General features: G+C 53.7%; 3 protein-coding genes across 6 annotated transcripts in view; all 3 read right to left on the bottom strand.

Moving 5' to 3' along the window:
* Positions 1 to 22,611, bottom strand: part of DEDD (death effector domain containing) — a 126,113-nt gene that overhangs the window by 37,286 nt on the left and 66,216 nt on the right. The gene's annotated exons all lie outside the window — the stretch shown is intronic.
* B4GALT3 (beta-1,4-galactosyltransferase 3) lies at positions 5 to 8,014 on the bottom strand. Of its 4 annotated transcripts, XM_066371308.1 has the most exons (9): positions 7,898 to 8,014; positions 5,792 to 6,172; positions 4,857 to 5,000; positions 4,233 to 4,512; positions 3,462 to 3,697; positions 2,367 to 2,557; positions 2,115 to 2,237; positions 919 to 1,023; positions 5 to 783 (listed from the first exon to the last, which is right to left on the bottom strand). In XM_066371308.1, the coding sequence occupies exons 4-9, from the start codon at positions 4,495 to 4,497 to the stop codon at positions 510 to 512; spliced, it is 1,194 nt and encodes a 397-aa protein (XP_066227405.1). In that variant the 5' UTR covers positions 4,498 to 4,512; positions 4,857 to 5,000; positions 5,792 to 6,172; positions 7,898 to 8,014; the 3' UTR covers positions 5 to 509. The 4 variants fall into 4 exon arrangements, with proteins under 4 accessions (XP_066227405.1, XP_066227406.1, XP_066227407.1 ...); XM_066371309.1 differs by lacking the exon at positions 7,898 to 8,014 and having other exon boundaries at positions 5,792 to 6,179; XM_066371310.1 differs by lacking the exons at positions 5,792 to 6,172; positions 7,898 to 8,014 and adding an exon at positions 5,544 to 5,708.
* Positions 12,457 to 21,110, bottom strand: ADAMTS4 (ADAM metallopeptidase with thrombospondin type 1 motif 4). Its single transcript, XM_066371313.1, has 9 exons — positions 20,078 to 21,110; positions 18,690 to 19,013; positions 17,895 to 18,027; positions 17,175 to 17,345; positions 16,227 to 16,513; positions 15,936 to 16,122; positions 15,538 to 15,713; positions 14,436 to 14,611; positions 12,457 to 13,602 (listed from the first exon to the last, which is right to left on the bottom strand). The coding sequence occupies exons 1-9, from the start codon at positions 20,678 to 20,680 to the stop codon at positions 13,176 to 13,178; spliced, it is 2,484 nt and encodes an 827-aa protein (XP_066227410.1). The 5' UTR covers positions 20,681 to 21,110; the 3' UTR covers positions 12,457 to 13,175.

Raw genomic sequence — 22,611 nt, forward strand, 5'->3', positions numbered from 1 at the left:
GGAGCAAAGGCCAGACAAAGTCCTTTATTAGAAAATATATCAAAATCCCAGCCCCCTGAGCCAGGTCCAGGAGAGGGAGCTACTCAGTACTGGCAGAAAGTGCCCAGGGAGAGGCTTACTTCACCAATACGCATCCTGGGAACCATAAATAGAATAAATATTCACAGAGGTCCCGGGAGAAGCCAGATCACTCTTCTCTCCGTGGAAGAGGAAGGGACTTGGGGTCCAGCCCTGCTCCTACTCCAAGGGCAGGGGACTCCCAGGAGTCATCACATAAAATCATGACATCAAAGATTCACAGTCATAAGCCCTGGCAGGTGCCCCCTAGAAAGAGAGACCTCCAGGTCCAGAGGAGCCCAGCTCCAGTCCAGCAGTGAGGAGAGGAATCTGCCCCCAGCCCAGCACTAGTTGGTTCCCCCACATCCCACTCAGAGCAGTGAAGAGCTCAGGGTGGGGGAATACAACCTCTCAGGTTCAATGTCATGATTAAGGTAGGCGGGAAGGAGGATTCAGTGTGAACCGAGGGGGGCTGTGTGGTTGGCAGTAGGCAGAGGGCCAGGCCTGGCTGGGGGCCTGCGTTGCAGCATCTCTTGACGGAAGGCCTGGGAGGAACCAGGTGGGTAACGGGGACCAGAGGGAATCCGGGGACCCCGAGGGTCTGTTCCAATGTCTGCTGTGATGTTGGTGTAGAGAGGGCCCAGCTCTCGAGCCAGCAACCGGTATGTCAATGAGTTCATCCCATCTTGTGTCCAGGAATTCTGGGTCCGGACCAGGAGGTCAAATCTGAGGATTAGAGAGGTTAGAGACTAAGGCCCAGGAAGAAACAGCCAGGAATCGAGGGACCTATAGGAGTTTTCTGGCTGGAATGCAGAACCCCAAGGATCCAGTCACACTGCCCAGGCAGTCCTCCCTCCCTACCTATGGGGATTTTCCTCATTGCCCTTGTCCCCTCGGTGTTTCACCATCTTATAGTGCCCCACAGATGTGGGGGGACGAGAGATCTTCATGCCGGCCAACCGTACCCTATAGGAAAAGAGAGAGCATCAGACTTGGAGGATCAGGCTGGCTGGAGGAAAGCTGCTGACAGGTGCACAGGAAGAGCTAAGGCCAGCCAGGAAGGGGTGCGTGTCTCCCTACACAGAGGACACCTCTTACCAGTTAGGCAAAACAGGTAACTATTTCTAGTTAGTGCCAAGTACTGGGAGGGGAGAGAGTGAAACAGAAAGAAGGAAATGGCTGGAGAGAACATAAAGGCTGATATATCCAAACCCGCAGGGCCAGTGCCAGGTACCCAGGGGCTTTTAAACAATTGTTCCCTGAATGGTCCCAGGAACTGCCCTTGCAGTCTGGGAAGGACAAGGAGAGGAGCCCTTTTCTCAAAAGGGCAGGACAAGACAGCTGCAGACCCAAGCTCAGCAATTCTTATTTAGAAGAGAGACTGAGCTGTCTCCCCCCACCGCCCCGCACCCACTCAGGTGTGAAAGGTGGACCTGGACAGAAACAAACCCCTGACTCTGATGTACATAAGCCAAAAGTGAAGATGGCATGGGAAGAACACACTTAGGAATTGCTGGCTGCTTTACACACAAAGTACAAGAATTCAGAGATGTCACCCCAGAGGACTCACATGGAAGAGGAGGGATGGATCCAGTATATCTATATCAAGCCCAAGTATTCACCCCACAGATATGAAATTGGGTCAGCTGAGGCTGAAGGTCAAAATATTACACATGCTACAAAATGAGTTGGCCTAGTGCCAGTGGCAGAAGCTATTAAAAAGCAATTCTGGCCTCTATCAGTGCCTCCTCCCCCAACCCCATAGGTCTGGATGTAATGCTGAGCAGAAGGAGGCCCCTTTTCAGCTCTAGGATCCCGTGACTCTTGAGACTACCCATCTAGGAGACTGAAGGGTGACGGTGGCGGGGGGGGGGGGGGGGGGTACTGGGGAGGGCTTGCAAAGCCTGACCTGGGCGGGCTAAAAAGACGAAGGTAGAGAAATGGCACAGTACAGGACCTGTGAGCCAAGGTTACTGTTAAAGGACTATGGCCAGGGGTAGCCTGAGGAGGAAATCCAGGCTGGGGTAAAGGGGGGGGAGGGTGGCAGGAAGTCTAACCTGGTAGCAATGTCATCATCCTCACCACCCCAGCCCCAGTATTCGTTGGGGAAGCCGTTCATCTTCAGGTACTGGTCAGGAGTGAGTGCCGAGACCCCTCCAAAGTACTGGGGGTATGGTAGGCTAGGGAGAGAAAGATCCTTGTGTTCCACAGGTCTTCTGGGATACATCCCTACCCACAATTCCCTCAGCTCGCCTTCTTCCACTGGATGGTGATCTCCCTGATTCCTAGCATCCTCTTATGCCTTCTACCTGTATCCAAACTTGTTCATGGCGACAGCAACATGACGGGGTCCCCGGGGGTCACACACATACAGATTGTGGTCATTCTCTGGCAGGAGGTCCACATCATGCAAAAACAGGCAGTCCCACTCTTCATCACGTAGGGCCTCCCGGACCCCAACATTCAGTAGCTTGGCCCTGTTAAATGTTCCATTTCCAGCCTGAAAGATATCAGAGGAGAACCAGACTATGTCTATGGGTGGCACGGAGACGAGGGGGCTGGGGTGTAAAAATGAAAAGAGGGAAATCAAAGTGGGATGGTAGGGGGAGCAAAGAAAATGAAAGGAAAGACAAACTACCTTCAATCTTTTTATTAAAAAAAATTTTGAGGCCCTGGCCGGCTGGTTCAGTGCATAAAGCATCAGCCCAGCATATGGATGTCCTGGGTTCGATTCCTGGTTAGGGCACACAGGAGAATGACCATCTGCTTCTTTTTTCCTTTCTCTTCCCCTCCCGAAGCTGGTGGCTCCACTGGTTTGAGCGTCAGCCCCAGGCACTAAGAATAGCTCTGTTGGTCTGAGCATCAGTCTTAGGCACTAAAAATAGCTGTGTTGATTTGAGTATTGGCCCCAGATGGGTTGCCGGGTAGATCCCAGTTGGGGCACACATATGGGTCTGTCTCACTATCTCCCCTCCTCTCACTTAAAAAACTTTTTTCTGAGCAACAATATGTGTTTGACATTTATATGCTGCTGTTCAGCATTAAATCCTGACAACCAACAACCACGTGATATTGGTGTGTCAGTCATCCCCCTTTGCCTCATTATAGGGGGTTAAGTATCTTGCTTAAAGTCACATAAGGAACAAATGGCAGAACTACAATTTTAGCCCAAATCTGGCCAATTCCAAATTTGCACAATTTCAAATTCAACCAATAAGAATGTAGGACAGAGGAAAATCCTGTATCAAATGAGACTGACACATTGGTATAGCAGAGCCAGGGATTTCTCCCCATGCAACAGTCAGACCCTCCTAAAATTATCTCAGGGACCATATATGAGAGAGGAGTGGCATTTACTTGAGGCTCCTTTACAAGAAAGTCGGAGTGCTTGGGGTCTTGGGTACCTGATGGATGATATAGATGCCATAAGCAAGCTGCTGGCGCTGCAGGAAGGGGTGCAGGTGGTAGAGCAGCAGGCGCAAGTGATGCTCCCGGGCTCGGTGTGGCACAATGATGGCTGTTCGGGAGCGGGGCTCACACCCTGCAGGGCGGTACCGGCCCCCCACTTCCACCCGGGGATTCCTCTCCACAATCTCTGCCAGCGATGGCACTGGGCTAAAGGACACGGATACAGGACCCACTGTTGGAGGGAAGGGCAAGTCAGGAATTAGAGGGTCAAAGAGCAAAGGACCACCAGGGACTGGGGTCTACCTCTGACCCTGGCAGTCCTGGTTTGGGGCTCAGCAACCCCCAGGGGCTCATCAGAAATCTCACAAACCTTGAGTTCCCCATCACTGGGACAGCCTTGCAAAGTCTGGAAGGTGCAGATTCCTCACCTAGTCTACTTGCTTATTTTAGGGTTCCCTAACTCTCTCCTGACTTGCAGGGCTGGAAGCTACAGTTAGGGGACAGAGAGAACGGGTGGATTTCCAACTAATGAACTAAGTCAGGACTCATCCATAAAGGAAGCAGCTCCTTGTCTGAGGCAGGAAGAAGACTGTAAATGGGCAGGCAAGGAAAGCTTTGGTTCAACCCCAGAGCCCAACCCAAACTCCACATTCAAAGTCCACTCCATCACAACCCCAGCCACCCTCCAATTACATCTGTTTTAAGTTCCATTCCTACCCCACACCCTCCTGGCCTTCCCTTCACCTCCCCCTTCCTTTTGCTCTCACCTAAGAGAGGAGATCTTTCTGGACAGTAGGGCAGACCTTGAGGAGCTAGAGGGCCACCTGGGGCAACAGCAGGGGCTCCAGACAGGTGACTGAGGTTACTGTAGACATCGTGGGGATGAGAATAGTCAAATGTGGGCCCCTGGTCTCGGCCAAATAGGGCACTGAGGCTTCGAAAGCCTCCCAGTGACAGGTACATCATGACGGCCAGCTGGGAGCCCACAAGCAGGGCCAGCGTGCAGGGCCGCTCCAGCAGCCTCCGCAACATCCTGGGCTGTGAGGTCTGGGGAGGGAGAGAGGAGAGTTCTGGGGACAAGCAGGCGAAGCACAAGCCAGTAGAGAACACTGTGTAGGTATAAAGATGGTGCCGGGGTATAGGGCCAACAGGCAAAGAAGACAGTCATAAAACATAGCACACAGGTGTGCAGTCATGCAAGGGGAACAGACAGACCGCAGCCACCAGCAGTCCCACCACCTGTCACTTCCAGCCCAAGTCTCACTCTCCGTAACCCTCTCCACCCCACTCCTGCCATCTACTCTCAGTCCCCACCCCCCAGGTCAGAGGAACCCCACATCCATTTTAGAGGAACCTCTGGAGAACCTTCCAATTTAGAGGGAGAGCCTCACCTAGGTTCAAGCTGTCTTCTTCCAGATCATGGGGGCTCCAGGGGGTCCCGGGGGAGCAGAGATGTGAGGCATTATCTAAAATTGGAAGTGTCCCAGAGGACAGAAAGCCTCCATCCAGCACTCCAATGGCCTTCCTGGGAGCAGCTGGAACAAAAGTGGGCAAAGATAACCGACCACCCGAAAAGGGGAGGAGCTGGGGTCTGGGGAAGCTGGGTTCCCAGCAGGGGAAGTGCGGGAAAAGGGGACAAGCAGGGCATGCTAGGTCTCCGGCCTCTCCCACTGGCGACCCTAGAGTGTCAGGTTAATTCCATACTTACCCATCCCCCACCCAACAGGACCAACCTGTTTGGGGAGTGGGGAGAGGGCAGCTAATGGAGACAGGATTTCCACCAGGGGTGAGGCAGTCATGACAGGACTGTGGAGTGGTCTCAAGAGAGCCAGGGCGGAGTAGGAAAAGGGCTCTTTTCCACTCCTCACGTGCCAGCGAGCTAGCTCCGCAGGTGCAGGGAGCGTGACCACCTGGGAGCCGCGAGCAAACACTCCAAGGCGCGGTGGGGAGCGGGTGGGGGAGGCGTCCCCTTTCTGCTTTTCCCCAGTCCCAGCGGGGTAGGGAGAAAGGCCACTGCTGAAGTGAACAGGGAAGGGAACGCTGGGCAGCACCTGTCAGGGGCACTTGGGCTAGCTTACCTTGGAGGGGTGTGGTCCGCGCTCTGCAGGGCGTTGCAACCAAGTGCCTTCGGAGCACCCCCTCCCCATCCAGCCTCGTCCTGCGTTCGCCCTACCTTGCCCGTGAGCCCACCCGCCCTCGGTCCATCCTCCACCCAGGACCTGCTACACCCAAGCCTGTCTGCAGCCTTTGTCCCAAACTTCTCATCTTCCCGATCGCCTGTACCGCCATCCCAGGCCCGACACCGCACTGTCCCCGGACCTCATACCTGGCCTACGGCTCCCCGTCGTCACCGCCAGCCTGACAGCCGGGCAGGCACCGCCGCCGCCATCTTGGAAGCGGGCGCGGTGGGCGGGGCCTCGCGTCAAAGGGCGGGGCCTAGAATTTCAGGCGGGACCGCGGGTGAAGCCCCGGGAGGCGGGGCGCGGGGCGCAGCGCTGTCCGGCATCCACCGTGTCCGACTTGGAAAAGGCTGCCAGACAGGCCTTTGGTCTCTCAGGTCAGATCCGAGACGGACTCGGCGGCGAGCCCTTGCTCGCTGTGTCAGTGGCGCCCCTGAAACCTGGTGCCACTTAGTAGCAACAGTGATCTCTGCTTGGGGTACAGTGTAGCGGACTGCTCTGACCCACCTTTGTATCCACACGGTATCCTGCGGGCCTCGGAACAGAAACAGTTATTAATAAAAGGGGAATAAAAGGAGGAAACTGCGTGTGGACTGAAGGACTGCGTCTGCGTTAAAGTAAAACTGTTTCCCCCAGATGACAGAGTAAAATGGACGCTCCATTAACATGTAATCGATTTGGTGGCCTCCACTACCTCTTAGCATATTGAGTCTTTCCAGAGCAGATGTTCACACTGAGGACGCTTGAATAACTCACAGTGTCTGCCTGGAAAAGCTCACGGTCGGAGAAATTGCAGCTCATTTGGAGTGGCGATTGCAGAAAGGCTTCCCAGAAGTGAAAGCTAGTGGAGTGGGGAAGCTGAAGGACTTGCCCATAGCACAGCCATCTGCTTTGTAAGACTGTTTTACAACTCTGTGCAGGTAACTGATCAACACGCAAATTCTGTCCCACCTGATGGAGGTTCAAATAACCCAGTATTCTCCACATTGTAAAAAAAAAAAGTTCTGAGACAGAGATAGGGACAGACAGAAAGGGAGAGAGATGAGAAGCTTCAATTCTTCCTTGCGGCACCTTAGTTGTTCCTTGATTGCCTTTTCTATGTGCCTTGAGGTGGGGGTGCTACAGCAGAGCAAGTGACCCCTTGCTCAAGCCAGCGACCTTGGGCTTCAAGCCAGCGACCAAGGGGTCATGTCTATGATCTCATGCTCAAACCAGTGACCCTGCACTCAGGCTGGCGAGCCCTTGCTCAAGCCAGTGACCTCAGGTTTAGAACCTCGGTCCTCAGCATCCCAAGTCAATGCTCTATTGACCACGCCACGATTTGGTCAGGCAATACACTCATCACTTTCAAGATAAAACTCAATTTAAGAGGTTTGTAATAATTAGAACTATGGAAAAGTGGCGGCAGACAGCAGATATTTGATACAATTTAATTTTCAGCACATAGTAGGAGCTGAATAAAAGCCTTGTTTTTATTTTATTGATTTGAGAGAGAGAGAGAAACATCAATTTGTTTTTCCACTTATTTATGCATTCACTGTTTGATTCCTGTACGTGCCCTGACTGGTGATTGAACCCACAACCTTGGCACATGGGGAGTATACTCTAACCAACTGAACTACCTGACAAGGGCAAAGCCCTAGTTTTTAAGGAACTCCCTGCGTAGTGGAAAGAATAGACAGAAAGATAATTGAGTCTGACTGGTGGTGGTGCAGTGGATAGAACATTGACCTGGAACCCCAAGGTCGCACATATTAGAAGCAATTATTGAACAACTAAAGTGATGCAATTGCAAGTTGGTACTTCTCCTCTCTCTCCCTCTCTCCCTCTCTCTCTCTCTCTCTCTCTCTCTCTCTCTCTCTCTCTCTCTCGCCAATGTACATAAACTTGGTTCTCCCAGAGGACCCTTCCTCTGATCCTCCACTCCTCCATGAGGTTCTTCTATTCCTGTAAAACTGGCTTTCATCTTCAGTTTACCCCTCTCCACTTACCATCTTCCAACAACTACCCTACATCCTGTTCCCAAGAACTTCCATTCATTTCACCTTGGCCACACACAGGAATCATCAGCTAGAACTGCAACATTTCTGAAAACTTAAATTCTAACATGCTAGTTTTCACCACAACCTGCCTTCCTATATTCTGAACAAATACTGGGCCCCTCATGGCACAGTCATGACAGATGACAACACAGCAGAAGAAACCCAACCTTGTAATAAAAAACTATTTATTTAAAATAATTTAAATCTCACCCTGGATAAGTGGCCCAGTTGGTCAGAGTGTCGGCTCCATACACCAAGGTTGTGGGTTTGACCTCCAGGCAGGACTCATACAAGAATCAACCAATGAGTGCATGACTAAGTGGAACAATACTCTCTCTCTCTCTCTCTCTCTCTCTCTCTCTCTTTCTCTCTTAAATCAATAAAAAAAATTTTTTAAACAATGTCAATCTCTATTTTGTTTCTCAAGGGAACCATAGAGGCGGCTTCTCCCCCAAACCATCCCTTCCAGCCCCACTCATCCCCTTACAGAGTTACCCTCCAGCTTCAAGTCTGTTCTTTCTTTTTTAATTAAAAATTTTTTTTAATTGATTTTAGAGTGAGGAAAGGAGAGAGAGAAATAGGAACATTGACCTATTCATGTATGTGCCTTGCCCAGGAATCGGACTGGCAACCTCTGTGCTTCGAGAGGAAGCTCTAACCAACAAAGCTATCCAGCCAGGTCATCAGCTCTCTTTACATCACTTTGGTTTTGCAAAACAGAAGAGCACTGGAGCTGAACCAGTAGAAATGCTTTCTTCCTCCAGCTACATCCTACTCTCCAAGGAACTGAACCTTGCAGCCTACAACTTACTCTAGAAGGGGAGGAGACACCTCCTTAGGAACCCTTCTGTGTCCCCTATCTGAGCTAGGTGCCTCTCCTTTTTCATAGCACCCCACATGCAGGCCTGGAATTTTTGTCTTATCTGACTTTCTCAGCTACCAGACTGTGAACTTTCTGAGGACAAGGACCACGTGTTCCCTTTTATCATCCCCTGAATAGCATTCAGACCTTTGAGCACACATTCTACAAAATAGCCTATCTTCGATCTGACCTCTGCAGTTGGTATAATTATTTTCTCATGCTAATGTAAGAGTGGAAGGGGACAGGCAAAAGAAGAGATTAGAAGGGAAGGGAACCAGCCCATAGGACACTTATTAGAAGCCAGACACGAGGCCAAGCATTTACATCATTATGTTCTTAAGTTTTTTGTGTTTTTTTTTAATTTTTTATTTATTCATTTTAGAGAAGTGGGGAAAGAGAGAGAGAGAGAGAGAGAAGGGGGGAGGAGCAGGAAGTATCAACTCCCACATGTGCCTTGACCAGGCATCCCCGGGGTTTTGAACTGGTGACCTCAGGGTTCCAGGTCAACACTCTATCCACTGCGCCACCACAGGTCAGGCTATGTTCTTAAGTTTTGATCTCTTCATAAGGCAGGCAATAGTATACCCATTTTCCAGATAAACAAAATGAAACTCACAGAGATAAAGTGATAAAGTAATTAATTTAGGATCACATCAAAGCTTGGATTTAGTCTGATTCCAAAAATATGCATCCTTCCAGATGCTATGACAACATGATTTGATTCCAGTTTGTAACACAATGGCTTATTTGTTGAACAACAACAAAAATAGAGATAGTCAATTCTAATTAAGAAATTAGGTTAATGAATATATTTTCCAGAGACCCCCTTCTCAGGCCAAAATTCTCATATTTCCAGCTTCTCAATGCTTATTGGCATCTACATTGTCAAGAGAATAGGCTAGTGTATCTCTGTGTAGTCGTACATGTGTATGTCACATGTCTTGAATTTTACAGGGTTTGTTGGGCCTGTTGCTGGTCTTCCAGACACCGTGAGAGGTACCTTAAATTGACTTCCTGCCCTCCATTTCCTTCCTAAGGCTACTGAAGTCCTCCAAGCCTGTCCTCTTGTAAGGTCCTGTCTAGGGAGGTTGTACATCTTGTTGGGCTTCCCTCCGCTCCCCCCACCTCATACTGAGCATTTAGAACTGGTGGTTTCCCCCAGCTGTCAGCTGGTAAGGCTGGACGCCAGTGACTTTGGCTTTCCCCCAGCAACAGTTAATAGGAAATGTTTTGATTGGTTTAGAGTCATGCTCTTAACCAATAAAATGTTCAATTCTACTTTGTTGTCCCCCCCCCACACACACACAAGCCCTGGCCAATGAGATATTGGTTTTGTCATTTACTGTCAATGTGGTGTTTAAGAAAACAAAAGACTGTAATTCTACTCGGAGATGAAAAAATGGGGCTGAGATGGAGTGGTTATGTAAATGAGTGGCCCATCCCACAGCTCCACCACCCCCCCATTCGGCTCTCCCACCCCCACCACAGAAGAAGTGGTTGGACAAATGCCCAGATTCTTCTGCTCTGACCACAGAAGCAGACAGTTTCAGGGGTAGAAAGAGCTCAAGGAAGTTGCCCCAACTCACAGTTATTGCTTCAAACTCAAACACACAGACAATTGCCTTCCCATAAAACGGTTGTCTAAACTCGACTCTGCTTACTCTTCTCCTAGGACAGGGCACTCCCTACCTTGGCAGTCACTGGCTCTTCCTTCCAACTCATCCTGTTCCCTCTTGTTCCTTCCAAAACCACGTACTTGAATGTCTCAGTGCCTCCACCCTTCCTGCTATTTCCGTTTCTCCTCCTGCTCAGGCACTAAGCAGGAAGACTGGGGAGACTGCACTCACCTTGACTCTTGTAAGAGGTAAGCACTCCCCACCCTTCCCCAGACCCAGGATATTAGGCAGCATCTCCAGCCCGGTTCTGGGCAGGGGGGTGGGGGGTGGGGGTGAGCACTCCAGAAGGAATCAGACCTTGCCTGGGACGGAGGACCAGCTGCCCATTGCTTCTCTTCTCTCCTCCTGCACTGTATGCTTCTAGCCACCCACCCAGTCACAGATGTGGCATCTATACTGAGTCCCTTTCTGGGAAAAACTTCTTCATGCCATTCAGAACCCTACTCAATGAGTCAAGGGCTGCCTCTTAAAGTCACCCACATAAAAATGATTACCAAAGTGTGACCATGAGCACTAAATAAAGGTAGAAAAAGCTGTCATGATTCTCCTTAAGGCCTAGCCCAAGATACCTTCCTCTTCTTTATTTTATTTTATTTTTTTTGTGAGAGACGGTGGCTGGGTTGGGTGTGGGGAGATAGACAGGGACAGATAGACAGAAGGATGAGAAGCATCAACTTGAAGTTGTGGCACCTTAGTTGATCATTGATTGCTTTCTCATATGTGCCTTGTGAGTGAGGGGGCTCCAGCTGAGCCAGTGACCCCTTGTCAAGTCAGTGACTGGGCTCAAGCCAATGAGTGACCTTGGGCTCAAGCCAGCAACCTTGGGCTTCAAGCCAGTGACCATGGGGTCATGCGTATAATCCCACGCTCAAGCCAGCAACCCTGTACTCAAGCTGGTGAACCTGCTCTCAAGCCAGTGACCTCGGGGTATCAAACCTGGGTCCTCAGTATCCTAGGCCAATGTTCTATCCACTGTGCCACTGCCTGGTCACGCGCCACACTGTTCCTTTGGCCCTTATCATACAGTTCCTTTACCATCTTGTTGTTTCTTCTTGTGGAGGTTTAAGTACACAACCTCCCCTGAAGGCAGTGAGCTCCTTGTCATAGCATGTGTCCGTACCTCACATGTACTTGGCACAGAGCTCTGCTTGCTGTCGCATGAGCTCCTGGTATTGGTGGTCTAATTTTGCTCATTAGATGAAGCAGCTAAAGATCACTCTGTCCTTGGCCGACAGCAGGAAAGGCCAGGGCCAAACACAGCCTTGGGGATTGTGTGCTAGAAGGAAGAGATGGTGGGTGGGTGTGGGTAGGTGTGGGGTTTTTGTTCCTGCAACTGCTAAGGGCCTAGGGCAGTGGTCAGCAAACTGTGGCTCTCGAGCCACATGCGGCTCTTTGGCCCCTTGAGTGTGGCTCTTCCACAAAATACCACGTGCAGGCGCTACCTCGATAAGGAATGTACCTACTTATATAGTTTAAGTTTAAAAAATTTGGCTCTCAAAAGAAATTTCAATTGTTGTACTGTTGATAGTTGGCTCTGTTGACTAATGAGTTTGCCGACCACTGCCCTAGGGGATACACAGGTAGCATAGAGTACAGGGCACTGTGTTAGGCACGGCCAGTATAGAAACTGATCAGCAAGCCAAGCCCCAGTGAGTGCAGCAAACACAACCTCCCCAGCCTGCCTGGGCCCCAGTCCCAGCTCCATATCCCCAGCTGCTCACTATCTTCCCTCCTCTCACCTAAAAAGAGAGAGAGAGAGAGAGAGAGAGAGAGAGAGACTTGCCATATACGAGAGTCTCAATTAAAAAAAAAAAAAAGAATCAACCAGTGAATGCCTACAGAGGTGGAACCAATAAATTGATGTTTCCCCCTCAGCTCTAAGTCAGACCCTGCTCCCTCTCCTAAGTGCTTCCTACCACAACTGTTCCCACAGAGCCTCAGGTAGCAGTCATCACCAAGCGCTCGTCTGTGTCCAAGCAGCTGTTCTTGTGATCTTCACACCTTCACACTGTTAGCAGTTGTGCTTGGAGCCAAGTGTTCATTTTGTCTCATGCGCTTGGGAACAGAATTGTCTCTTCTCTGGTCGTCCCTCAGAATCCAGGATAGGGTTCTGCCAACCAGAGGGCCTGAGCCAGGGTATGGGCCGGCTCCACTGACACAGCTCTTGGCCACTTTCAGGGGAACTGCAGTCCCCATTGACATGGCAGAGACAGAAAGGCGATGACACTCACTGGTGGCGGCTGCCATTCGCTGGTTGTTTATTTACATTAAGTCCCACAGCAAATCTCCAAGGGAGGTATTATTATTGGCAACTGAGGACACTCATGTTCAGAGGTGTGGAGCCAGGATGCAGCCACAGCTGTCTGACTCCAAAAGGGGCACATAAATAGCAGAATTCAATTTACATTTAAAAATATAATCCCTTACTCCCTGAAGACCTGCCCTGTCCTTGAACCTTCCTTTCCAAGAAAACACATCTCAGGGAGAGGAAAGCAGGGCAAGATGTACCTCATACACAAACACGTGCACACTTCCTCGCACACAGACACACACAGGTCACTTGGGCTCAGCACCTTTGCCCTGGGTTTCCTGGCCAGGGTGAGGGCCTTGAGGGATAGGGGTCAGTTTCCCCGGGATCCCTTCCCTGGGGCTAAATAAAAGTGAATAAATACTAAATAAATACAACAGGGCCACCCTGCCTTCCCTTCCCTCCTGTAACCAGCAGGGCAAAAGGGGCAGTTTAGACAGGGGACTGCTTCCCAGCCCCTTCCGTCCACTGGTGCTGCCTCCAGGGCAGGAACGGGGCAGGGCCAGCCTGCACATCCTCGTTTTGTCTTGTCGTGGGGGCTCGCCCCTCCCCACTGTGTCCAGCGAGAGGCCCCTGTGAAGCCTCTTTCTCTCTGCTAAGTCCAGACCCCGGTGCCCAGAAAGGGCAGCCGGGACAGTGAGGCTATTTCCTGCCCGCCCAGGGGCGCCGCTGGAGGAACTCCAGAATCTGGGCCTTGCGGTGCAGCCAGTCCTCGGGAGCAGGACGCGGCCGCGAAGGGGCCGGCCGGGGCACAAAGAAGCTGTACCGGAGGCGGGCGTTCTGGGGGTCGCCGGCCACCAGGACCTGCAGCGTTAAGGGCTGGGCGAGTGGCCCATGGCCGGCCAGCGTCTGGGAGGCCGCCGTGGCCCCACTGTAGCGCAGGCTGGCGCCCCCAGGCAGCATCACATCGGTGGAGGAAGGAGTCAGCGTGTATTCACCATTAAGGGCATAGGAGCCATCTGTGAGCTTCAGGGCCAAGTAGAGGCTCCGGACACCAGGGGTGCCCTGCTGCCGCACCAGGATGTGGGTGGCCCCTGCTGGTATAGTGACCACACTGTTGTATCCGTACCTGTGGGGAAGCAGTAAAGTGGGCTCAGCATCCTCCCAAATCCCCTCAGCCTTCTGAGCTGTGTGTGAATTTACATGTGTGAGTGCACGTGTGTGTATGTGCGCACATGTATGCGTGTGTATGTATCTGTGTATGCATGTATGTGTGTGAGTGTATGAGTGTGTGTGCATGTAAGTATACATGTGTTAGTGAGCATGTGTGCACCTGTGTGTGTGAATGTATGGTGTATGAATGTACTGAGTGTATGCATCTCTCTGAGTATGCATGTATATGTGAGTGTATACGAGTGTGTGTGCATGTATGAGTATACATGTGTGTATGCAAACATATACACGTGACCTATGGGAGTGCACGTGCACACACATGTATGTACATGTGTATGGGCTACACGAGTGTGGGTTTACATGTGTCTCATCACATGTGCAAGTGTGCACATGTGTGAGTATATGTTTGTGCATCTGTGTGTGTGTATGTATGTGTACGTGAGTGAGTGTATTTGTGTGTGTGAGTGTGTGTGTAGAGGGCTGTCTCCAGTCTGGATCTCAGCTACCTGCCAATGTACCTCTGACCTCTGAACTTTATACCTGCTATCCCCTCACTCAAGTGCCCTTCTAGGCCTGACCTCCTTCGTGCCTGTCCAATTCCTACTCTCCCTCCAGGAGGAAGGTCACCTCCTGGCGGAGCCTGTAGAAGGGGTGGGACCCTACTGCAACTGCTGTCTTGTCTGTCTCCCCCACTAGACTCTGAGAGAGACAGCGCTGAGCTCACCCTTACGCCCCAGGCCCAGAATAGTGTTCAAGGAGGTGGGAGGAGGAAATAAGCAGCAGATGAACCTGAACTTCCTGAAGGAGCCAGACTGCTTGCTGCAGCTAGAACCGTCCCCGTCGCACACCATGCATTTGTCAAACTTCTTTTTGGAGCCAATGATGTGGTCACAGCCAGCATGGATGCAGCGACCCTGGACACAGACCGAGGAGCTGTCCAGGGAACAGGGGGTCCCGTCTACCACCTGAGAAGAGAAGTGGAGAGAAGTAAAGGTTCCTTCGACGTCCAGAGTGGCTGGTGACCTTACATGAACCAGATCTCATGAGGGAGGGGTTGTGGACGGAGTGGGGGGGAGCCCCAGCCACCTTACAGAATGGTAATCAAAATGACAGCAACAGTGATAAAAGCCACCGCCTTCAGAGCTCCTTCTCTGGATGTGGCGCTGTGCTACGTGTTTTGTAAACATTTATATATAAATCGCACAACCAGAACTTGAGGGTTGTCGAGCTGGTACCCTGAGGTTCAGAAAGACTAAGAACTTGCCCAAGGGTTGCACAAGTAGGCAGAGAAGCCAAGGTGGGAAATGCAGGACTGATCGCAGGACCATCCGGAGTCTCATCACCAAGCCCTAAACCCTGACAGCACCATCCCAGACGGACACTAGAGGGCAGCCAACCTGTAGGAACGCTGCTCCCCAGCAGAGGGAGCATACCGCTGGGGCTTTTCTTCCTCCTTTAGTCTCCAGCCTTTGCCCCTACCCCAGAGAGGGAGTTCAGGCGCATCACTATCTCCAGGAGGCCTGTCCAGTGAGGGAGTGGCTGTCCATGAGCTGACTGAGGCTCCACTGTGATTTGGCAGAGTAGCCCATGCAAAGGGGGTCAGAGACTTGCCCAGGAAGCCACACTTGTTTGCATGCTCACGATACAGAGCATGGGAAGAGGTGGAGAGAGGACAAACCAAGGGAGAAAACAGGCTAGCTCTGCCTGATGGGCCACTTGTCCAGAGTCTGGGGTTGGTTCTCCAAATGCCCATGGAGAGATAGGTCCCATGGACCTCTGGGCTAGCCTGGCAAGGCTGTGGGGGCAGCCAGCAATGGCCCGTGTCTTCAGAAAGCAGAGGGACTGTTGGGAGTGTGTGAGGACGGGCAAGCCGGGGCATCCTGGTCCTCACCCGTGGCTCCAGCACATAGTAGTAGCCCAGGGCCTGGGCCTGGCAGGTGAGTTTGCACTGGTCCCGGGGGGCCACACCCGTGTAGCGAGGGACCCAGTCCATGGGCCCTGGGAAGCCCTTGAAGAGGTCGGTGCGGTGGTTGTAGGCAGCACACTGCTCTTCACGGAAGGTCAATGCTGGAAGGTATGCAATGCACAGTCAGGCCCCCTCCAACCCCCCCAGCCCCTGCACCTTGCCCCTCAGACCCCTACACAACTGGCACCTCTCTCCCCCCAGACTGCCAAGGAAGGTCCTGAGCAGTAAAGTCACCGCCCTCCACTGCAGGGACCGTCCACACCGCCTGGTCACCGAAGCGCTTGCCTCCTTCCCCCAGGGATCCGGTCGCTCCCAGTCCTCACCTGAGCCCACCGGGCAGTCCTGGGTGCTGCAGGAGCGGAAGCGGGTGCGGCGGCCCTCACAGTACTTGCCACCATTCCGGGGGACAGGCTGTGTGCAGTCCCGGGAGGAGAACTGGACACCACCCCCGCAGCTCCGAGAGCAGTCTCCCCATGATCCCCAGGGTCCCCAGCCACCAGCCTGCGGCACCTGTAAAAGCACAGAATGGAAGGGTGGTAAATATGCTCTCACCTGAGCTCCGGGCCAGCCCCTGCTCTCCAGGCCCTCTGCCCCACCCCTGCCTGCGACCTCACCTTGAAGTCCTGGAGCTGGTCCACGTGGAGGCAGCGGCCACCCATGCAGGCCTGTGAGGGCCCGCATGGGGTGCCATCTGCCCATGGTGAATGCTTGGTCTGGCACATGGCATGACCATTGAGATGGCCAGAGCACCAGAGGGCAGCACAAGGCGGTGGCAGCTGTGGACAGTGGTGTGAGTCAGGCCCAAAGGTCAGCTGGCACTGGCGGTCAGCATCATAGTCTTTGCCGGGGAAAGTCACAGGCAGGTGCAGAGGAGCCTCTGGCTTGTCTAAGAGACAGTGTCCTGGGAAGGACGCAAGGGTATGGAGTCAGAGGTGGGCCAAGGTGGCACTCCGGATTGCTACCTGAGAGCTTGGGCTCCCTGGGGCCTGATGGATCCTAGGACCCAAATCCTAAGCCTGCTAGAAGCTTTAAATAGCGACTGCAATTTTCTGAATGCTTATGACGACATGATCAGCACTGGCTAACCGCCTTTCCCACACCTATGAAGCAGTTACCATTGTCCTGCCTGTCTTACAGATCAGCCACACAGAGGCAAAGTAACTTAGTCACACATCCACACACATCTAAAGAACAGAATCAGGATAGAAAGCAAGGTGCCACATCTTTTGCTTTACTTGCTCTACCTGCTCTCACCAACCACTCTGCCCAGGGGTGGTCCCCCTGCTGGGCTTGCAGAATTCAAGTGACAAAGCAGTCACCTCCTCCCAGCCAGCCCATTCCAGCACTGGACGTCTGAGACCCTCCGAAGCTCGGTTCTAATTTTTTTGAGCCAAAACATGCCTCCTCTGGCTGTGCTGTTTATTCCGGGAGGAAGTGGGTGCCACACAAAGACAGCAGCACTTCTCACCCCCAACACTGCGGAGGGAGGGAGTCCACTGGGCCCATTCGGGAGGTGGAAGTACTGAGTCCTGCCCAGGGAAAGGGGAGTGCCACCGGCTTACCGTAGCCGTTGTCCAGGAAGTCCGTGATGAAGCGGGCGCTGCAGGGGGACCAGGGCTCCTCAGCGTCCACCTGAGCCATCACAGGGGCCATGACATGGCGGGAGGTGCTCCCAGGCCCATTCAGACCGACACATGGCTTGGAGTTGTCGTGGAGCATATTGAAAACATGGCCTGTGGGAGGAGAGGCCCTGCTGGAGTCCAAGCGTCCCCTCCCTGTCCCCTCAGGGGGCTACAGGGCCATCATCAACCTGGTTGCAGCTGTGATTGTACCCCCGGCCCCACTCACAGAAGGTGCCCTGAAGGCTCTTCAGTATGGAGCCCCATCAGAGCTGCTCTGCAGCTCCTTTCCCCAAAATAACTCACGGCCCCACCTTACCCACTTTCCTTGTAGCCAGCATTCCCAACCATCCCTGATTCCACCCATTCCATCCCTGATTCTTGTGAGTAATGCCTCTTTCAGTACTGTGCTATCTCCTATACACACACACGCACACACACACATACACACACACACACTACACTCACACACAGTTACAGTGGGTTTCCACATACACAGATACCACGGACACACATACACACACTCAGATTAGAGACCAGTGATAGCCCTGGACCTAGGCCTAGAGAGGAGGAAGAAACCCTTTGAGAGCTCATGTCCCCTTGTCTCGCCCCTGACACCTTTCTCCTCCATCCCGGATGCCACAGGGCCTCAGGCCTCCATACCCAGCTCATGAGCAGCAGTGAATGCTGACTGCAGCCCATCGTCCTCCACGATAGCGCAGCTGCGAGCCGGGTCACACACGGTGCCCACGTCGGCCATGCCCAGGGTGTCACAGGTAGAGACCCCACACAGGTCCTGTGGAGAGGCATCAGAGAAAATGCATGAGGTGCCCTGGCCGGTTGGCTCAGCGGTAGAGCGTCGGCCTGGCGTGCGGGGGACCCGGGTTCGATTCTTGGCCAGGGCACATAGGAGAAGCGCCCATTTGCTTCTCCACCCCCACCCTTCCTTCCTCTCTGTCTCTCTCTTCCCCTCCCGCAGCCAAGGCTCCATTGGAGCAAAGATGGCCTGGGTGCTGGGGATGGCTCCTTGGCCTCTGCCCCAGGCGCTAGAGTGGCTCTGGTCGAGGCAGAGCGATGCCCAGGAGAGGCAGAGCATCGCCCCCTGGTGGGCAGAGCGTCGCCCCATGGTAGGCGTGGATCCCTACCATGCCCTGGGCATGGTAGGGATGCCAGGTGGATCCCGGTCGGGCGCATGCAGGAGTCTGTCTGACTGTCTCTCCCCGTTTCCAGCTTCAGAAAAATACAAAAAAAAAAAAAAAAAAAAGAAAATGCACGAGGAACCCAGACATCAGGGCACATTGGGCTAAGACTCAGGTTAGCAGGGACGTGGGCCCTGTCCAAGTGCAGAGAGGTGCCGCCTCCCACAGCTCCCACAGGGTACTGTGGCCAGCACGCTCCACACAGCAGTGCTTCCCAGAGGCTGCAGTGCGTGGCCTGCGGTGCTGGCTGGGGCCTCACCTGACGGGTAAACAGAATGGCCGTGTCAAAGTGGTCCAAGTCCGAGTCCTCAGGGGTGTTGAGCCCTCGCTGCCAGGTGCAGAAGCTGCGCAGGGTCTGGGCGGCATTGGGCCCCACCTGGGGCCCTTCCTCGCCTGGCCCCAGGATCACCAGCCGAGTCACCACCAAGCTGACAGGGTTGCGGATGCTTGGGTGCTTGAAGGCCTTCGCGGCTGCGGCCATCACTGTGAGCAGGTAGCGCTTCAGCCCTGCACCGTGAAATGCTGCCATCTTGTCATCTGCCACCACCAGGGTCTCCACGAATCTACTCAGGGAAGCAAAGCGCTAGGGAGAGAAAGAAGAGGAGGCTCCTGAAACAGTCTCCACACCACAGGCCACTTCTCCCCTCCAGTGCTTCTTGGGCCTGGAACTCAGCAGAGCAGGCAAGGCCACACACACCCCAATGGATTCCTGAAGGTCTTGCCTGGTCCCTCCCCCACCCCCAGATCCCAGGGCTTCTGTGGTAACTCTGAGAAATCAGCTGTTGGTTCAGAGAAGGGGGGGAGGTTGCCACGTCCCAAGGCTGCTTGGGCCCCAGAGGTGAAAAGCATCTGGGACTGCCTCTGGGAGGGGCTTCGGGGCCCCCAGGCCTGACTGGCAAGGCCCACAGGACTGGGCTACAACGTGTCTCGGCCCCTGTGTGGTTGGAGAAACAATTCAGTCAGCAGCTAGGGCTGGGGCCAGATCTCAGCCCTGCGGAGGATGTGGAGGGAGCCTCTGGTCTGCACTGAAGCTAGAGAGGAAAAGAAGGAGGGAGGAAGGGGGGGTGGGAGGGAGGAGAGGATGGAGCTTCAGGCAGCCTTGCAGTCGGACTAGTGTGGAAAGGGGACTGACCACAACGAGGTGTGGGATGCCTTTCCTCCCTCTACTCCTGCCCTAGTTTGCAATTTGTCAGGACAATTTTGAAAGCAGCATCAGAAGCCAGACACCAATCCCTTGGGCCTCAAATCTCATTCTTTTAGTTGGTTTGTGTGTGTGAGGAAAATCAAGTTTGGGGCACAGAAAAGAGTCAAGGTCAAGGCACTGTGAGGAGAGCTTTCTACCTGGGGACCGGGGCAGCAGGATGCCAAGCTGGGCTGGGTGGAGAGGGGAGAGCTATTCCCCACACAGAGCCTCTGCCCCACCTCTGGGAACCCTTCTTGGGTTCAGGTTCTGGCCAGAAAAGTCAGGGTGGGGAGAAGAAGCCAGTGCCTTCGAGGGAAAAGTTCACAGAAAGAAAAAAAACGCAAGCCAGACTAGGGAAGAAGCTGAATGACCAGAAGTAAATGTGGGTGGAGAGAAGGGACACAGAGGTCAGTGGGACAGATACAGTGGGAGGTAGCTGCAGGACAGACTCCAGGGTGGCCTACCTTGGCTCTTCGGGGGCTGGGCCTGGGGTTCCCGGGAGGAGCCTTGACGTTGCACATAGGGCCCTGGCTGCTGGCAGGGTTCTTCCGGCGTAGGATGTGAGCCCCAGGTCCCCCAGCAGAGTTAGGGGTGCCTCCCTCCAGGGGCTGGATGTGCAGTTCGGTCCCCCGATACTGCAACACCCCTAACAGGGCTCCCCCGTCCCAGTGCAGAGATGCCACCGACTCTGGATCACCATTGATGGTGCCTGTGAGGTAGGTGCCCGGCTCCGCCCCGCCCAGCAGCTCGGGAGCCCGGCCCAGGTACTGCACCGTCAGCCCCTCCACGCGCACACCCGGGTCCTGCTCCAGCTCTAACAGTAGCACCTCTCCAAAGGCCGGCAAGCGGTACCACAGCCTGGCGGGGACTCCCAAACCAGGCAGTACGCTGCCATTGAGCTTCTCAGGAAACACGACCTCCTCCTCCCCGGAGAAGGGGCCTGCCGGCCAGGCTGAGGGCAGGAAGGAGGCCAGCAGCAGCAGGAGCAGCCAAAGGGTTTGGGATCCCCACAGCCAGCAGCCTGCCCAGGCCCAGCCCCTCCCAGGATGCGGGTCCGTCCGGGACATGCCACGGTGCTGCAGCTGGGAGGGTCTGAGGCCGTCTGGGCACAGCGTCCTTCACGCCTTGGCTTTGTGGAAAGCTCCTCTCTGCAGTCCGGGGCTCGGACAAGCGCCAGGGTCAGAGGCAGAGTTTCAGAGGGCTGGGGACCTTCAGACGAGATGGAGAAAACTTGTCCCTTGGCTTGGGAGAGGTGCCTAGTGGCCAGGCTCCTGGCAACCCTCCTCTTCTGGGTCTTTGTCTCTCCCTGTCTCTGTCTCCCACAGTTTCTCTGGCCACTCTGTAGCCTCAGACCCTGGTTTCTCCTCTGTGCCTTTGTCTCTGTCTCTCTCCTGCCCTCTCTCCTGTGTCTCTGTGTCTGCGGGTCTCCCTGAGGGTCCTTCCCAGACTCTCCCCGCCAGCTCTTTTAAGCATCCCCAGCCCCTGCGATTGGGATTGGCTGAGCTGTAAGCCATTCAGCCAACAGCTCTGTTGGTAGGAATTAGCTGGGTGTCTCATTCCTTCCCAAAACTCCAAGTTTTTTGTTTTCCTTTAAAAAAAAAATGGGACTTGCCCAGGGGAGGGGGATCCCTAACAGCCGGATGATGGATCACAGGCGCTGGGCCAACTGATGACATCGTCTTTTCCCAAACTCTCAGCTGTCTCGTTCCCTATTTAGCAGACAGAGCCCCAAGAGGGGCAGGAAGTCAGGGAAAGGGCCTGGCCAACACGCACAGAAAGAACCAACATCCCAGGAGGATTCTGGCTCCCACTGTCTATGCTGGCATGGCCCCCTTTTTCTCAGGGCTCCTCCAGGCTGCCCTCTCCTCCTAGGGGCAGTTTTCCAGGGCTGAGGAGTGAAGGAAGTGCTGGGAAAGGCAGGTAAATAGGTAAGGCGGCATCAAGAAGTGGACAAAGAAAGGAGGTGGCTTGACACTGTCAGGGCAGGACCATACAGGAGCGGGGAGATGGGACACAGTGGTCAGGGAATTTATTGCCCAAAGGCAGGATGAGTCTGCTTAGAACTGGCACATGGAGAGGGCAAAGGGCAAGGCAGGAGGGTTACCACGTTTCCTTTTATAGAGTCGGATCCAGAGTGGCACCTTCTCTCCTCTAACATTCTTTTCTTCCTTGGGCTCCCCCTTCTCAAGTTACCACTTCCTGCCCCCTCCAAGGCCTAGAACAGCCATTCCGCCCCCACCTCTCAGAGCTCCCCCTCCCCACTTCCTGATTCCCCCCTTCCCTGGCTTGGCTCCCAGTAGTAGCTTCCCTGGTTTTTGGCTTGGCTCCTACCCACTCCCAACTGCTCTAAAACCTCCCCAGCCTCCAGTCAGCCACCCAGCACAGGAGAGATGGGCCCTCTCAGGAACCCAGATGCACTCAGTGCTGGCCCATCTGAAGGAATCCCTCTTTTGGCCCCACCTTGCCCTGAGAACCCAATCGTTCCTGGAATACCCACCCAGTCATCTTTTATTTCTCAGTCCCATGGGATAGGGACATGGGACAAGGGAGGCAGCAATCAGGGTAGGAATAGAAACAGGAACCCAGGGCCTGACGTGGGGAGAGGGCTGGAGGGAGGAAGAAGTGATGTCAGGGAGAGGAAGCAAAATGACTCCCTTGGTTCTAAACTGGAGAGAACTCAGCAGACGGGCCTCCGGAGTGGGCTCTCAATGCAAGGGGTAAGGGCTTCAGAAATAGGGCAATGTCTGCTCACCCATTGCTGTGGCCACTCCTTTCCCCAGGATATCCCCAGGAAGAAGGGTGCAGTCAGAGGTCCCTTTCCTTTCCCAGAGATGGCCATCTTCCCCCATTAGTCCCTTCACTCTCCTCTGCCTTGTCACCTCCTGTCTCCCACATCACATCCACCAGAACACTTCCTTCCCCTCCCTGCTCAGGTTGCTAATACCTGCCCTGGTGCCCATCCTTTCCTGTATCACCCACCCACCCTGTGACTGTCAGA

The sequence above is a fragment of the Saccopteryx leptura genome, chromosome 2 (assembly GCF_036850995.1).
Source record: "Saccopteryx leptura isolate mSacLep1 chromosome 2, mSacLep1_pri_phased_curated, whole genome shotgun sequence".
Taxonomy (NCBI): domain Eukaryota; kingdom Metazoa; phylum Chordata; class Mammalia; order Chiroptera; family Emballonuridae; genus Saccopteryx; species Saccopteryx leptura.